Source organism: Ammodytes marinus, assembly GCF_949987685.1.
Source record: "Ammodytes marinus genome assembly, chromosome: 2".
Taxonomy (NCBI): domain Eukaryota; kingdom Metazoa; phylum Chordata; class Actinopteri; order Uranoscopiformes; family Ammodytidae; genus Ammodytes; species Ammodytes marinus.
In genome coordinates this window covers 17,984,315-18,001,886 of record NC_137231.1, presented here as the reverse complement: position 1 = coordinate 18,001,886, position 17,572 = coordinate 17,984,315, and the positions used below count along the sequence as shown (strand labels likewise).

Below are 17,572 nucleotides of genomic sequence, written 5' to 3'. Positions count from 1 at the left end.
TTGTACACTTCCTTTTTTGGATTGTTGGAAAGCTGAGGAGGAGGCTCTTGATGTATTTCCTACAAGGAGATGGACTCACTGCATGCTTTTGTAACCTGCTCATGTTGTTTGTCCTTTGCCACCTGTGATAGAGCTTACTCTCCGGTAGACACTCATTTCTCTTGTGTGTGTGTGTGTGTGTGTGTGTGTGTGTGTGTGTGTGTGTGTGTGTGTGTGTCTCGTCCGCAGATGGTGAGTCACGCCCTCTTTCCCGGGATGGTCTCGGTGAATAGTCGGCCTCACGAAGGCGAGAAGATCTCAGCCACTAAATAAAACCCTCATCCTTCCGCACACTGTGGGAGAAAGTGCCACGTCTGTGCCAGTGTGGCATCTCTGCAGGCCCGATAATTGTCAGTGAAAGCAGTGTGAGCGATCATCTTTCACTCTGAGCCACTCACCTTTCATGCCGCGGCCCAGGATCTGGCTCTCAGGGCTGTACTGTCAGCGGGAACACTGACAGAGACTCTCACTTGGACAGGATCTGCAGAGCTGCACGGTGCACATGCAGTTGTAAAGCAACCTCTCCCCCGTGAGACTCAGGAGGCCTACACAAGGGGGAAAAATGCTATTGTTTGGATGACTTTCATACTGGATTAGGACACTTTCAAACTGACTTTCTCACCATTTTAGTTTGGGGCCCAGTGTGGTCTGCGTTGTGGTGGGAACAGGGAGAGAGCCACTGAGGTGTTGATTCTTTTGCTTTATGTGTTTTCATCAGTGGGAGAGTGTGTCTGAGTGGCAGGTGGAGCCAGCATGGCCAAGCCTCTGCTGAAGATACAGCGCTACTTCCGCAGGAAACCTGTACGATTCTTTTCCCTTATCCTCCTCTACCTGACTGCCGGGAGCTTGGTCTTCCTGCACTCTGGCTTTGTGGGGAACAGCGGCCCCGGGGCCAGAGGGGGCCGGGCCTCTGTGGTGGCTTCAGAGAAGGGCAAACAGACTTCATCGTCAGACACCCGAGGGCTCGGCATCATGAGTCGAGTGTTTAAGGAGACACGCAGGTCTGGACGCAGGTACGGCCCCCCGTGGATGAAGAAGGCGCGACAGGAGGGCCAGGAGAATGTGCGCAGGGGGGGAGACTACACCAACAACTGGAACCGGGCACTTAAGGGACGCAATGCCAAAGACGTGGACGACGGAAGAGGTGGGTTCTTCATACCAAGACAACATGTTTATACCATGTCGTTGCAATGGTGTTGTCTTCAGTTTGGCAGTTGTTCAAGTTCAACACAGGAACCTCGTCAGATATTCTCTCTCATCTCAAAATACAAAACGAGTCGGTTAATGATAAAAGATAGGATTTGACTTTGACTATGACAACTTGCCATTGGCTTTTCCGACATTAAAAAATAAATCAAAGGAAAAATATGTTAATGCAATGCAGTGTGCACTAGAATTTACTCGTATAGAAAGGGAATAAAATTAGTGAATTGTCACAATATGTGATTTAGTGTTAAACATATTGGAGCATTTATCACAACAATCTCCCATTGTTTTGTAATTTCTTCTAATTAGACTATTCGACAAATTGTTGGAATTTAGAACTTTGCATTAGAGGTCGATTTAATAAAACACATCCACTGGCAGTTCTTGTCCCTCCAACACTTCATGTTATTTTGAAATTATTCCAAAGCAATCTCTGGTTCTACTACTACAAAAATATCTAGTTGTAATTGGTCCTATAGGAAATCTCCTGAGAGAGGAGAAAGATGATGATAATGATTAAGCCCTCTGTCTGGTCTGTCTGGAGTGAATCCTTCAAGTGTCTCACCCACAGTGCTGCAGCTGCTCTGCACACGCAACAAGATCACAACATCTGAATGAGTTCATGATCGCAGGATTTACAGGTTTATCTGTCTGTTTATAAACTGTGCGACCACATAATCCTTTCAGAAAAGGTTTACATATAAACTCCTGTCTGGCTGGTGACATCCAATGAAATTACACAATGAATGAGAGCACATCTGTGAGGACGGGAAGTGCCCGTCAAGACATCTCTGACCTTGGATGGCATAAATATCCAGCTAAATTATTCCTTTGCGGTAGAAAACGATCAACATAGCTGATAAGAGGATGAAATTTAACCCCTTGCTGTGTTTTAGACACTGACAAACTCTCAATGCACTGTTGGATGAAGTGTAAATTATTTAAAACAACAGTCAACACTGGATTTCACCAATATGTATTCAAGAAAATAATCCGATTGCCAGGCCACCATTATTCTCTAAAAAACATTAGCTGTTGAAGAAGTAATTAGATCCATTGACGAAGTAAAAATAGCAACACAATCATTTTTTAATACTCTGTTACTGATACTGTTTCAAATAAATGCCCCTCTAAAGGTTTAGTAAACATACGTAATTCTCCTCCTGTGCTTAATTATACTGAGGTATGATACATAAGCCATCCATTTTTAATGCCGTTATCTCGAGATCTTGTGATTTTATGAAAAAAAAGCCTTTTCTTGACAAAAAATCCAAAAAGGTTAAGAAATAAAAAAGTCTCCAATTTTTTTTTAGTTTATCTCTTCAATACATGTTCTTAGTCTTTATTCCACAGTGAGGAACATTCAGTTCAGGATTGTAAACATCTGGTCCAGATACAATTTCAGTGGAAACCCGCACATGCTGTTTGCATGTTTCTGTTTGTTCATAATGGCCATCATAATCATATTAGAATAGACACTGAGTAGGCATAAATAACTGTTTCTACTTCTAAGAGCAGAACGGGCAAGTCTAAAACCGCCCATTCATATGAAACATAAGTTTGAGCGATTGCTTCTCTGTCTTTCTTTGTAAAATGTACCTCACTTCACTCCAGGGGCAGTCCAACCTCTCTGTCTGAAGAAGGTCAGACCAGAAGAGAAAATAAATAAGTGATCCTGTTACAAAAACTCTGAGTCACAGTAGAGTGTGTTAGCCTGTAGTTTTGAATATTAAAGAACAATATTTTTCTAGCACAGTTTCAAGCTATTTTTTTCCATATTCAAGGCAAGGAAAACAAACGTGTTTACATCCAATGTACATCCAAGCCTTGGGTTATCTGATAAAATAGTCTCTCACTCTGGCTCAGTCCTCTTCTTTCCCTCCCATCATTCTCCTCTGAAAAACGCTAACCTCACAGGACTGCAGCTGAAAGTGATAATGGAGTACTAAGTAGCTTCAAAGCATTTGTTTACTCTCATACATCCAAAACCAATCATTACTCTGCAGTCTTTACCATCTGCATGTTTTTATGTTATGCTTGTGGCATTGCACTGGCTCTGAATTTAATTTGGAGAGAACATTGCAGCATGAGCAGACGCATCACATTGACACATTTGCACTGTGTGGTGCGATAGCAGAGAGGCATGGTGTACTGAATTGAAAGCAAGGGTAGACTGAGTAAAGAATATTGAAATGTTGTTGACATATGATCCACCAGGGACAGGGAAGTTATTGTGCAACATTTGTGTATTCAAAGCATCCAATACTATGTCACATCAGTTGCAGATGCTGTCACCCTTTACTCTTTTGCCATGCTAAACAGGAATATACTATCCGAATAGAGGTTTCAGCTTAATTTAAATCAGCATTTTCCCTCACCGTAAAGCAGATTATTTTCCAGCTTGAAAACAGTTAGGAGGATGATTACAGCCTGCAGCACAATGCATTGAGCTTAAATGCAGACCTTGAGACCATAACAATTAAAGTAATGCAGGGGACCAGGACTCATTTAGCTATTAACAGAGGCTCAGAGCGATAATGGCACAGCACAGATGGCGAGAGGTTTGTTTGTTAAAGGTACAGTAGAATCCGCACAGCTCGATTAAACAGTGGAACAATGTTTTATTGGGAGGAAAGAAGCTGTTGGAGGGTGGCTGCCTCTGGTTCACTGAAGCCCAACCCCCACAATGCTTCTGAAATAATGCAGAGAGGAGAGAGAGAGAGAGAGAGAGAGAGAGAGAGAGAGAGAGAGAGAGAGAGAGAGAGAGAGAGAGAGAGAGAGATGACTGCCACTACAGTTACAGGCCACTAGAAGGGGATGTGTGTCTTTATAAATAAATTAACACTCTGCCCCAGTTAGGACTCCTCTGGTGCTCTGTTACAACACTGTGTGCGCATATGAAGCCGATAAAGAGGCATACACAGCATTGATTTTTGACAGTTATATGGTCAAACAGCTTTTCCACAAATGAGTGTGCCCTTTAAAAGCCCTGTTGCTGATATACATTCTTACAATAAACATATACTATATATTTGTGGATTTAATTAAATAAATTTTTTACAAAGTGTATTTGTCTTTGTATGCGAAAACTTATTTAAACTTAATTTTTTTCTCTTTTTCAGCAAAGTACGTCGGCTGCTACATTGATGACACACAGAAAAGGGCGCTGAGAGGAGTTTCTTTTTTTGACTACAAAAAAATGACTGTGTTCCGTTGTCAGGACAACTGTGCAGAAAGGTATGAGAGCAGCACACAACCAAACAAAACTTTCCATTCCATTCCATTACCCTTTTCTTCTTTTTTATGTCTCCTTTCAGGCCTGAGAAATAAAGTAGGAGTGATATTGCAGATGCAGAAGAGCTGATAAGGGAATTAGAAACAGTGTTTAAGAGTAACTTCTTCATCTGTGGTGTATTATTGAGCTTGAATGATGAAAGATATGATGGCCACTTATTGACCAATAAAAGCTTTCCACAGATACTATCGACATATATCACAGCGTGCAATAACAACAACTGACTGGAGAAAAAACACTTGCAGCTGAGCAAACAATCTCGCCTCAAGGCCCATTTTATTGCCCTTTAAATCATGTCACGTTATTTTTCTCTGGTTTTTGAATGTCAAAGATTTTTTTTTTAAAGATGACGTCTTTTACTGACGTTTGCGTTAGTAAAATTTGAAATCTGAAAATCGATGCACATTACAGAGAAAATTGTGCAGAATGCATCAGCTGATAAAGATCACGTGATATTATGAAAAGCTCCAGAACAGCTATAAAATGGACCGTAAGGTGGGATTTCTCTGTTAAAAACACTGGAGAATATCATTACTGTCCAATTGACATGGTGTACTAATATATTATTAATATTTTAGTCAAAATGTATTTCCAGCTAAGTGTGAACAGTTTGGGGAAGGCCTTTTCCTGTTTCGACATGTCCTACAGAGCCTCTGCCTGCACCCCCATCCAACCATGGCAAACAACCTGTCAGAGAGAGAGAGAGAGAAAAACACTGCTGCATCCCTATTAACCTCAAGTGTTTACCCTTATCTAGAGCCTGGAGGACTGGAGCTCTTGGTAGCTCCAGTTCATAGAAAAACACTGACAAAAAATCAAAAGTAAATGCAAAAATAATCAGTTAAATCAATGTGCAACAATGTAACAAAAAGTGTCAGCATTATGACTCCTTCTGCACATGGGGAAAATGTATTCTTTTTGTATCTTAAGATCCTCTTCTGCTGTTTTTTGTCAGTGTGCAGGCAACGTTTCTTATTAAACGGGACTGCAAGCCCACAGCAGTGCTCAACCTTAGTCACCATCTTGTAACTTAAAGGAAAATCTTATTTTTTTATATTCTTATAGCATATTGGTGCTAAAACGGGTTTTAAGCATACATTTGGTCATAAAGAACACCCTAAAAATAAAGAATGTTCTATCTAAATTCAAGTGAGACCCGCTGCAAATTTGCTGTATTCAGTTTTATTCATTAAAATCATCATACTATACTGTATTACAATCCACATTGTGTTGTTTTATTCATATCTGTATGGGCATATCAATACAGCGTGTGTCTCTTCCTGGTGGTATGATCAGGTCAAAACATGAAAAACTGCTTTGCTATCCAGTTTCCACAGCATTTATCTCCCTTCCCCTCGCCTCAATTTGTCTCCTGTTACATCACATCCTGTCTCCCTCTCACCTCTTTTTCCTCCCTGAGGAATAGCGGGGACGGCTATATCGAATGCATTGAATTACATCCATCACTGATTCACAGAGTGGAGAATAGGAACAGAGAGAGAAGCTTGTTTTCAGCCTCCTCCTCCTCCTTTTTTTTCATCCTGCCTGCCTGCCTCCTCTTCCAGAGCAGCTAGTTAATAACAACAGACAAATAAATGAGGGGCAAAAGCACATAGCAGCACACAGCGTTTTGGGGTTTTGATTGACAGGCCAGATATTACATGTTGTGTGAAAGGGGTGTTAGACGTCTAATTGCATCCGAAAGGCAAAGTCAAATCCTCCATGAAGCAACAGAAGGCAGAGAAGAGACCTTGCGTCAGGGATTCAGTTTTCAAGTATATGTATAATTGGCTTTGCCTTAGACCCTCTCACAGGAATAGTAATTTATCTCATCTTCACTAAAGAGAGAGATGTTATTTCCTGATTAATGTCTGGATGTCTTTTCATGTTTACTTCAACATCCCCCTTGCATAATTTGTTTGTTTCGTCTTATCCGGTTGATCTGAATGTTGCCCTGAGAGATGCACCAACGGCTCAGAACAATCACTTGAACGCTCTCTGTCTCACTTTGCTAATGATGCTAATCCTTTTTTTTCCTCCAGAGGTTACATGTACGCGGGGCTGGAGTTTGGAGCAGAGTGCTACTGCGGTCACAAGATCCAGGCCCCCAATGCTTCAGACAGCCAATGCAATATGGAGTGTAAAGGAGAGAAGAGCAACCAGTGCGGAGGAGCCAACCGACTTTCCATCTATAGGATGGAGCTGAGCCAGGAGTCGGCGCGACGCTGTGAGTCTGACGCTCTGCAACCAGGGAAATATTCTCCCCCACGCTTTATAGGGAGCTGCTCCACACAGGGCTGTCAAGTAAACAGGAGGCAGCGCTGTCAGGTTTCACATAATCATCTCTTTAAATAGCAAAAATATGTAATTATTTGTTATTGGAAAAAATGGGAGCATTGGAATTCATGTCCATGTGCTGAAAAAAAGGCGAACAAGCCCAAGTACAGTACAACTGACAGTATCCAACCCTGAGGCAGGCACCAAGAGGCTCTTTATGATCCTGGAATGTAATGAGCCTGGCTGTTTGGAGGGGAAATATTTGTGTTATTTCTGGTTAATGCCACAGTTGGGAGCAGGCGGCTCAGTTGTGTTTACCTCTTTCCCCGGAGAGCTGTGCTACCTGCGTAACCGTGGTCTGCATCTTAAACACTCGCTGGCTGCTGCTTTGAAAAGCGGTAAGGGAGGTCTGTTTACCAGAAAGGAAAAGTATCTACATGTTGACGTATAGTTTGTTAAAAAAACTAAATTGTTGCAATATGCTGTGGTTTAATTTATTTGGTACTTTTTGCTGTTACCTTTTGCTTTAAAAAGTCCCGGCCACAAGGTGAGGTAACTTTTCACACTTTCCTTCTTCCTTTTTCTCATCTTCCAACTACTTCTGAGAAATAATCTGTTGAACCGAAAGAATTGAGTTAATTAGGTTAAGAAATATACTGTACATGTTATACATACAGTATATTGAGAATATTTTTTAAAAAAAAAATTTTTTAAAGATATTTTTTGGGCATTTTTATGCTTCATTGACAGTGCAGAGAGACAGAGGTGAAATGGGGCAGAGAGGGGAGCGACATGCAGAGAACGACCGCGGGCGGGAACCGAACCCGGGTCAAAGGCACCCCCCTATTGAGAATATTTTAAAGCAACACTGGAATATAAAACATCCTACTTTCCTTGTCCAGTTCAGTTTTGTTTGTTTATTTTTATTTTCATTTCTGCTTTTCCCCCCTACTCTGTTTGACATCCATCAGACTGCTGAACAAGCTCTTCATGTTTTCTGTTTTCACCCCTGACTCTGGTCTCCGTCATGTGAGCCCTCTTAGAAATTCAAAGAGGAAATGCAGAGATTGTGTCGAGGTGGCTGTTTTTTAGTTGCCACTGAAAGACCATTAAAGTCACATGAATGAGTGTTTTCAGTAAAAGTAATCTGCTACCATGCTGCATACTGTATGTGTGGGTCAACAGGGCACATAACAAAAAAAGCCTTTGGATTTAATAGAGGATGCCACATTCAAGGGTTAAAAAAGAGCAACAGAAAAGGTACGCACTGAAGATACAGTGCAGGGAAATAAAGTGAGCATGGATGTGACATTAAAAATGCAAGTCAGAGAAAAAGGGCAAAATAAATAAAACATTAAATGCACCCTCGTGGCTGGAGCTCATTCAACAGGGTTGTTGATTGTTCAAGTTTGCAGTAAATCAAAGCAGAGAAAAGCTCAAGCAGTCTTGGTGAAGGTCTTGTTTTGGTGCACAGTTAATCTGCACATTTTAATCAGTGACGTTTTAAAAAGCAAGACATCTTCATAAGGGTATCTGTCATAGGAACACCTTAAGTGTTTGCTTTTCTTCCTATGCTATTAATGCTCCACATGTAGATAGGCGGCAGAAACAGATTCATATTCATATCGGCCCTGTTGACATGTCTGAAATAAATGTGAAATGAATGTGTAGATAAGCTTCAGCAGTGACTTTAAACAGTGGTCTTGAACCGAAGCAATGCTACTGCTGATTGTTTGATGATTCATTCTAAAATGTTTTGAGGCTGAACAACTCATAATTGCCTAATCGTTTTGTAATCAAGCTACCATGTGCAGTGCAGAAGAAGCAAATAGTAAATCAGTGATTCTTGAGAAGTGGGACAAAACAGGGTCCCATGCTAAAACAATACAAACCCTATGTTTAGGCAAATTAAATTACATGTATGTATCCAACATATACTAAGCTACTGAGCTAAGCTTTGACACAACCTCCCAGCTTTTGTCCTTTTTATCAAAATGGGCTTTTTAGCTTGCCATTCCTTATTTTGTGTCAACAGCGTCAGACACCAAAAACACAAATACATTTTCCCTCAATTTATGCTAGACCCATGAGATGTATAATGTTCACAAATATTTACCAAGACTGACAGAGGCCACAAAAAATGTATATAAATATAAATTTTTTGACATCTGACATTGACATGTTGACATATTTAGCGTTTTTTAAACAGAACAAATAGAGTTTTTCTATTAGCCATTTGGTTTTTCTGTTGATGATAGGTGCTAGTATGAACTACTACATGAAAAAAAAATTATCGAAACATTTCAAATAACTTCTTCAGAAGTTGAAACCATATAAAACATGAATGTGTTGAAGAAAATATGAGAGATTATTTAGTGTTGCTTTTAATGAAAAAAAGCACTTTTTAATCATTAAATTAAATTTTTAATAGGTTTTATTGCATATGAAAGATTGAAACCCTCTCTGTGGACACACTGTTTTGGATGTCGTGAGAAGATATCAAGTGTCATATATTTAACATGATAATGATCAAATTAAATTAAATGGGATAATTGTGCTCGAAACATTCTATTCTTAATCCCTAATAACATCTACAAATTTTAATATTTTTATTTTTAAAGATAACAGCAGTTACATATGGAAGACGGCCTTTTGTCCCGGTTCTCAAGAATCACTGAAATTTTTTTTTAAAATACAAAAATCAAAGTATGAATTATCATCTCACAGATAGCGATGCAGCTCATCTCTGCTGTTGTGATATATGGTCTGTCCATCAGACCATGCAGAGTAAGGAGCTGAGGTTAAAGGTCACTGACAAGCAGCAGGAATGTAAGTGTTGCTGTTGGTCCACTGGCAGGCCAAGGCCTCAGTGGACTGGGGCAGAGTCCCAGGGGGATCTCTGCATCAGGGGTCATTGAATAGAGGCCAGGCTGATGGGAGCTGCTCGGTAACCATAAAAGTGAAGGATACAGTGTGTATGTTTTTTTTGTCCTATGGGTGAATGACTTTGTGTTTTGTCTTTTCCAGATGGCAGCGCTATTTTCAAAGGATGTTTCCACAGGCCAGACAATGTCAGCCTGGCACTTCCTTTCAGCGCGGTCATCCTAAACATGTCCGTGGACAAGTGTGTGGACATGTGCACGGAAAGGGTAAGGGAATCATGTGTGTGTTTCCCTGCGTTGTGCATTTGCAAGTGTGTATTCAGTGTGTAACTGCTGCCGTATTTCAGGATAAACCCCTGGCCGTCCTGGCTGCAGACAGATGTCACTGTGGTTTCCCTACGTCTCTCTTCTCCCTTCATGAGCCGGAGGACGAGAGCATGTGTCTCCACCAATGCCACGGGGATGAGTTTGAGAGCTGCGGGAATGACCAGTACTTTGTGGTTTACCAGACACAGGTTCAAGGTACAGTTTCCATGGCCCACATTCACAGCAGTACATGAAGGGGACATTCCAATGGGAGGCATGCCACGGAACTAACATAACACTAAATAACACCCTATGTGCAGGAAACAAAAACTTTCACGTTAATGGCACAGTCAAGTGTGAAAAAGTCCAACTGCTAACTGCATAACTGTTGTAAATCATCCATATATGTAAATGATTCATTACCTACATGTTTTTGTATTATTGATATAGATTTATTTTACATTATAGCTTAATATGTTTGTGTTTTTATTATTATGTCATCAAATATTTGCTCTAAGTGCAATCTTAACAAAATGAAGGTTTACTTACAATAGCACCTTAAAAACCACAATTCAGGACAAAATCCGCTTGAGAAGAAAAAGATTTTGACACATAATTGATTTCAGCCCAAGACATCTCGTGTCAGTCTGTTATGTAAATGTGTTTCCTCAACGCACACACTCACAAAGCCCAGTAAAGCAGGAGGTTTTAATGCTGTCAAGCAAAAAAAAAGCGGCAAGTTGAACACAGAAATCTGCCTATATTGTTTATTTTACTTCAGTATTTTTTTTAATGGCTAAACATATTATCCCGCACATTAACGTCAGTAGCTTTGCAATATCAGCCAATTCCTGGTGGTTACGAATCAGACAAGCTCACCCACGCACAGCAAAAAAGAACAATGTACCGCAATGTATCTATATCCTGTGTTAAGGCCTGTTTGAACTTTACTCCAATGACATTAAATGTTTTGTCCACAAACTTCCAATGTTTCAAAATAACAATCCCTTTTCTTTAACCCATATTATGACAGAACTATGTTCATGAGCAGGAAGTGACAAACTTTCAGTATCTATTTGAAGCTTGATTGTGTTGAGCAACTTGTTAAACAGTTCGTCAAGTCATAGTTCACTGTCACAGATCACAATTCTACACAACAAATCAATAGTATAGCATGTTGGTGTTTGTGTTGTTTTAAAAGATAATCGATGCATGGACCGGCACTTCCTCCCGACTCGGGCCAAGCAGCTGATGGCCCTCGCCAGTTTCCCTGGAGCCGGCAACACCTGGGCCCGCCACCTCATCGAGCTCGCAACTGGCTTTTACACAGGAAGCTATTACTTTGATGGCTCCCTTTACAACAAAGGTAGGCCCCTTCACATTTATCTAAAATGATTCACAAAGCATGTTCATTCATTAATTCCGTGACTGTGTATTAAACATATTCACTCTGGGACGTTGTGGTTTTGTTCAGGGTTTAAAGGGGAGCGGGACCACTGGCGGAGTGGGAGGACCATCAGCATTAAGACACATGAGAGCGGCAGGAAGGAGATCGAAGCCTTCGACTCCGGCATCCTCATGATCCGTAACCCCTACAAAGCCCTCATGGCAGAATTTAACAGAAAATATGGCGGCCATATTGGATTTGCTTCCCAGGCCCACTGGAAAGGGAAAGGTGAGCTGCCTGTTGTGTAAGGAAACAGAAATACCTTTTTGTTTTGTTATAAACATATTTCTACATAACTAAAATCAAATTAGATAGATTTAAGCAAAATGTAAGAATCTGTTAGCATGTGGCCTAAAAATGTCCAGCTGAAAGACAAATTAATCATGACTGGAGGCTTGAGTTTACAAGCCAACATCCATCACATAGACATTTTTACAGACGGTCCCCTGAACACACCCCACATGGGACATCAGAAGGATATTAACTTCCTCCAGCCCTACTGAATAAATCTAAATGAAAAACTGGACTAAAGATTTTCACTGGGAGTTTGTGGTGATATTAAACTAACTTGTCAATGGTGATAGAAAAATAAGGAAGTAAAAGAAATGAGCAATAAAAACCCCCATGGGTGTCAAAACCTTGCGGTTTTGACCTTATCAACCATTGTGGCTGAGTTTTTGATGACGCTTGGAGACGTTCCAAAACCAATTTCCAACATGATGTCAAGTTAGCACAGTATGCCTGTTTTCAGAAACAAGAAATGAAACAGCCAATAAACCGCAACCCTGTGTCCTTGGTTCAGTCGGATCATGAGTCGTGTCACCAGGCATAAACAGATTGCCTCTCGACTCGTGCTACATTTAATTAAGCAATGTGTGCATGTACAGACTGTGTGTGTCTGAAGATGTGTACATTCTACATAGAAAGTTATTTTCCAGCTGTGATGACATTTAAGAAAAAACATTTGTTCGCTTACTGTGTGAGAGCTGGATGAGACGATCGATACCACTCATATCTGTCTGCTTTAACATTTTCAAACCTTTCTCATTGATTTTTAATGTTACAGCAGAGTGTCTCCATGTAACTTCCTCCAAGCTGGTGCTCTAAAGATGCCAGTAAAAATCAGCTTATGGTTTCGTTATCAAATAGCTGGTTGATTGGTATCAATATCTAACATATATAAGACAAAGACAGTGCACTTTTACATATTTAATTAGTCCCTTCTTGACCATTTTGCGGTGCAATAGATTTGGATACATTGTCTTACATGCTGCATGTCCCCCTGCATTGTGCAACCATTTAATAATCTGTCAGCACTATGTAGCAGAGTTACATTCCTCTTGTGTGTACTTGATGATTAAAAGAGGATATTAAAGAGCTCATGGCGTATTTACAGAAATTAAGCCTTTGGGCCCAGTAACTCCTTTGTCTATAAGATTGTACACTCACTTAAGTGTGTCCTGGTCACTATGGCCACTATGGTTATGTCTTGTCTCGGGTAATCGTCTCCCTGACTTTCTGTGAGATTTCATCGATTTTTCCAGAGGCTGTAGAGTTGCCGACCCAGCATTTACCTCTCTCTGTGAAAACATAAGCACATTTGGCCCGCCGTGTGCGATGATTGTTTATTCCTTCTTTTGGTGGGGAAACGATGCAGCGATATCAGCAAAGAGAAAGGCTTTATGACAGCTGCCACCTCGAATACAGCGTACGAGAGTCGGCGTGACATCGTGTTCTGGGGCGCCACATGTATGATTGGGTGCACTCACCTCTGCAGAAGGAGACAATGACTTTATGTGAACGCCCTCAAGTGTGTCCACATAAAGTCAAGTCAGGGGCAGATGTAACTTATTTGCGCCCTCGCATGTCATTTTACAAAGCACAGGTTTTTTTTCAGTGTTATCACCATCAAAGGCCTTTTTTCAAATAATTTAATTTGGGTTTTTGAACTCAAATGGCTAACAAGAACATTTATGAATGAACAAGTGTCTAAATGATTATACTGTAGTCAAACATGAGCAGAGCAGGAGGTTTAGAAGCAGAGCTGCAATAACTTTAGGCTCTGGTTTCTTTACAGTTGGTTGGGCTTTTAAATCGCATTATATAATATTTTGTCCACTCTGGTACTAAAATTGCCCCTCTCATTGGTTTCCGGGACAGCACTTCAAACTCAGCAGGCTTTAAACTTTAATGACAACCTCTCCCAAGAGTAAAGATGGGTGCTAATGCAGCACAGTTCCTGCCAGCCGCTGCTTTTATACACCAGTAGTAGATTACCAATGAGTGAAAGTTGCAAGCATAGAATTTTTCTCCAGTACATTTTTGCAGTTTGACTGACAACCGAGAAAGTCCACTTTACTAGTATTCAAACATTTCTACAGTAGAGTGATTCAATGTGCCCTGCAGTGTATTGCAATGGGCTTCTTGAGCAAAGTGACATCAGCTTTGGCTAGCGTGACTCTCACTTCCCCTTTGTTCAGCACCCACAGTGACTTTTTAAGATGTTATTTATTTGACTTTACTTTGTTGAAATCAGGGTCTTTATTTATCAAACTGCTAAGAGGGAAACTTTAGAAATAAAGCTAAATCTACATTTATTTTTCTTTCCTGGTTCAGTTTGGATTTGGACAGCCAGTTGCCTATCATTTCGTCACTACTTATTATAAACCATTTTAGATTGGACAATGAATAATGTGGTCGATGTCCGATTGTCAGATTCCTGCTCTGAGTTTGCATGTGATAAATGATGTGACTACTATAAGAGCTGCTCTGAATTACAGCTCTCCTACACTTCACGGTGATATGGAGTTGATAAATTTGCCTCATTCTTCAGAACGTTTCAATGGCTCTTTAGAGCATTTTAAATAGCAAATCTTAAAGGTTTGGGAAATATAGGCCTGGATTTAGTGGTTTCTCTGTCTCACATATTCCAATTTAGACAATATAATAGACGTTTTTAGTACACTGGTACCTTCAACGCATGCATATCTACTCTCTGTGCTCTTGTTTGTCCTGCAGAGTGGCCCGAGTTTGTGAGGAACTATGCGCCTTGGTGGGCGTCCCACACGTTGGACTGGCTGAATTATGGGAAGAGCGTCCACGTGGTCCACTTTGAGAACGTGAAGAGGGACCTGTTCACCCAGCTGAAGGGCATGGTTCAGTTTCTGGGTTTGAAGGTGTCTGAGGACCGCCTGCTCTGCGTCGAGGGCCAAAAGGATGGGAACTTCAAGCGATCGGGTCTACGAAAGCTTGAATACGACCCCTACACGCCTGAAATGCGGGCGAACATCAACGAACTGATCAGAACAGTAGACGTTGTGTTGAAGAAAAGGAATATGTCCGGAGTTCCAGAGGACTATATGCCAAGATGATATATGTGATCTACTCATTTCCCTTTTTTCACATTTTCTTTAAGTGGACTGCTCTGTCAAAACATTGTGCACCATATTTCGTAGGATTACAGGACTAAAATAGTGTTTTCAATTCTTACAGTTTTTTTCTGTAAAGTCCCATAGATCAAAGCTGTAGTGAGCAGAGATCAGTTTCTTTACCCTTTTATTTTCACTTTATAATCAGATTTTATTTTTTTTCTGTTGAACCTCAGCAGCTTCATGCATTTAATTAAAGACCTTTGTTTTTCTCTCTTTGGTGGAATGAAAAGCACTTCTTATCCCGCTCTATGCACATGTGCTGTGTAGGCATGTGCACATGCCTTAACATGAAGAAGGTACAATAGCTGTGAAAACAGACTCTGCTGGGTGATTTGTTGCAGGTGGAAAAATCATTTAAGCCAAAAGATATTATACAATACTGCAGAGTGTGTTGTATGAGCTTATTTTGTGCAAAATAGTGATAACAATAATGATACATTCAAACTAAAATGTGTAAATCTTCTGCTGCTTTAATAGTTACAGAACAATAATATTTTATACGTGAACTTCAATTCAAACTTTGAGCCCTTTGTCAGGGGGAAAAATGCAATATGCAGGCTATGATGATGATACTGTGTGTTTCCAAGTTGTATGTAAGTTATTTAACTTACCGTATGTATGAGGAATTATGTTTTCAATGATGAAGAGGTAAAGAACTCAATTCTCAGCTTCTCATATTCAAGAAGATGAATAATCCTATTGAAGGCACTGACTCACGAAGAGAAGAGGATTTATCTCGACAGCATTTATTTATCTCTGGTGTGGAGTGCACATGTTGACTGATTTGTTTGTGTATGTTATTCGTAACACTGGACTCGATGCAGATATCCAAAAAGCACTACACTGTGCAAGACCCACCCCAAAGAACACTGAGGAATTAGCATTAGGCATTACACTCACATCATAGATCGGAGGTTAAAAGTTAGCAGTAGTGATTGGTTACAAATTTATTTTATGACAGTTAAACATACTGAACATGATTTTATTTGCTTTGTTTGTTTATTACTTTGTTGTAATACGAGCCCTGAAACTGTTAAAGCTGTTGATCATTTCTTCTCTTCCTAATTTAAAGAAATCCTGCTCCAATTTTATAAGCAGCATGTCGTATAACAGTACTCTGGGTGCTCTGCCATATGCTTAAAGATAAACAGCTATATAATTAAATGAATATATAAATGAATAAATAAATAAAACACTGGTGACTGAAAGTCAGAAAATCATCAACTGACTTCCATTTTCAGGATGATATGAGTATATTTTTGTAGAGTGTGCTGACACATAAACAATATTTGTATTGCAATAAGCAAACGGGAGAAGTTGTTTCTATTTTTAACACATGCTTTAAACTTTATTGGCACTTGATTTCTTTGACAAGCCGACACTTTCTGAACATAGGTGTCACATTTGAATGTATTTTCTATGGAATGAATGTAATGTGATAAGGCCCAATAAATGAGTGCATAAAGTGATTTGCTATGGTCAAGTGTTTTTACAAATGATGTCTAATTTCTGAAACATTGGAATTAAGATGACCAGTCACTAAAAGGTGATTGTGTTTTTTAAGATCAAAGAAAATAAATCTGACTACAGTCCTTCCAGACTCCTCCATTAATAAGCCAAATAATTGAAACTTATATTACAATGAATATAGTAAGTAACATATGTAGATCTACCCAAAATTCAAATAAATTATTATAACATGCAGTGGTTTTATGGTTCAGTGTTCTGGACCAGGACACCAAGCTTTATACTTATAGATTAGCCTGAGGGTGGCTTGGATGTGTGCACAAGCTTTTTTTTCTTATTTTTTTTCTTATCTTTATTTTCAACAAGCTTTGCAGGTGTACAACAACATACAGTACAGCCTCTGTCAACAATATGACACATACAGTAGATACTCCAATCGACACTTACAGGATGAACCTGCTTGTTCGATGGATATTTCTTTCCAATATATTGAGTGACAAAATATAAAATACTAATAATAATGAAAATAACTATCTCATATTTCTAGCTGTGTTGAGTGCCTCAGTTCTAGCCTCACCCATTACCTGACCTGCACCATTCATCCTAGCAACAGAAATCTCCATGGACACATACTCTAAAATGGAATAGTTCCACTGATAAATAGAGAGAGTGGGAGGTGGTAGCCACCCACCAACATTCTTTTAGCAACAGTGCATGCTGATAAACCAAGCTTTCTTTGAGTATGGTTAAGATTTATCCTAGAATCATCATTCAAGAGCATACTCTCTGGAGAGCTGTTAATTTTCAAACCAAATGTTTTAGAGAGCTGCTTTGTTATTTGTTCCCAAAGACTTCTAGCTGGTGGACACTTCCACATGATAAGTAAAAATGTCCCTATTCGATTCAAGCCACACAGGGTACAATTTGGAGAGGTAAATGCATCATTAAACGGTGCTTTGGTGTCAAATAGGTTCAATATGTCAAATTCTGTTTTTTTAATTTGTGATTTGGATTTTGTGAATATCAGGACAAATTCCTCCAAACTCTGGCCCAGTATATAGATTTTGAATTGTATAAGCTATTATTAATCTGTTTTTCAGTTTACTTGTCTAATAGACAGACTTGTAAACAGAATGTCCTTCAATAAAGCTGGGGCCGCCAAAGTCCTCTCAATGTTGAGCCATGGGGTTTGAAGTAATACAATTAAACCAATGTATTAATG

At 39.8% G+C, this 17,572-nt stretch overlaps 1 protein-coding gene across 1 annotated transcript; it reads left to right on the top strand.

Moving 5' to 3' along the window:
• Nucleotides 1-569: 569 nt before the first annotated feature.
• On the top strand, nucleotides 570-16,255 carry wscd2 (WSC domain containing 2). Its single transcript, XM_080038773.1, has 8 exons — nucleotides 570-1,183; nucleotides 4,368-4,482; nucleotides 6,583-6,767; nucleotides 9,845-9,966; nucleotides 10,047-10,221; nucleotides 11,207-11,371; nucleotides 11,480-11,680; nucleotides 14,471-16,255. Exons 1-8 carry the CDS (start codon nucleotides 793-795, stop codon nucleotides 14,821-14,823), a joined length of 1,707 nt encoding a protein of 568 aa, XP_079894899.1. The 5' UTR covers nucleotides 570-792; the 3' UTR covers nucleotides 14,824-16,255.
• The last annotated feature ends 1,317 nt before the right edge of the window (nucleotides 16,256-17,572 follow it).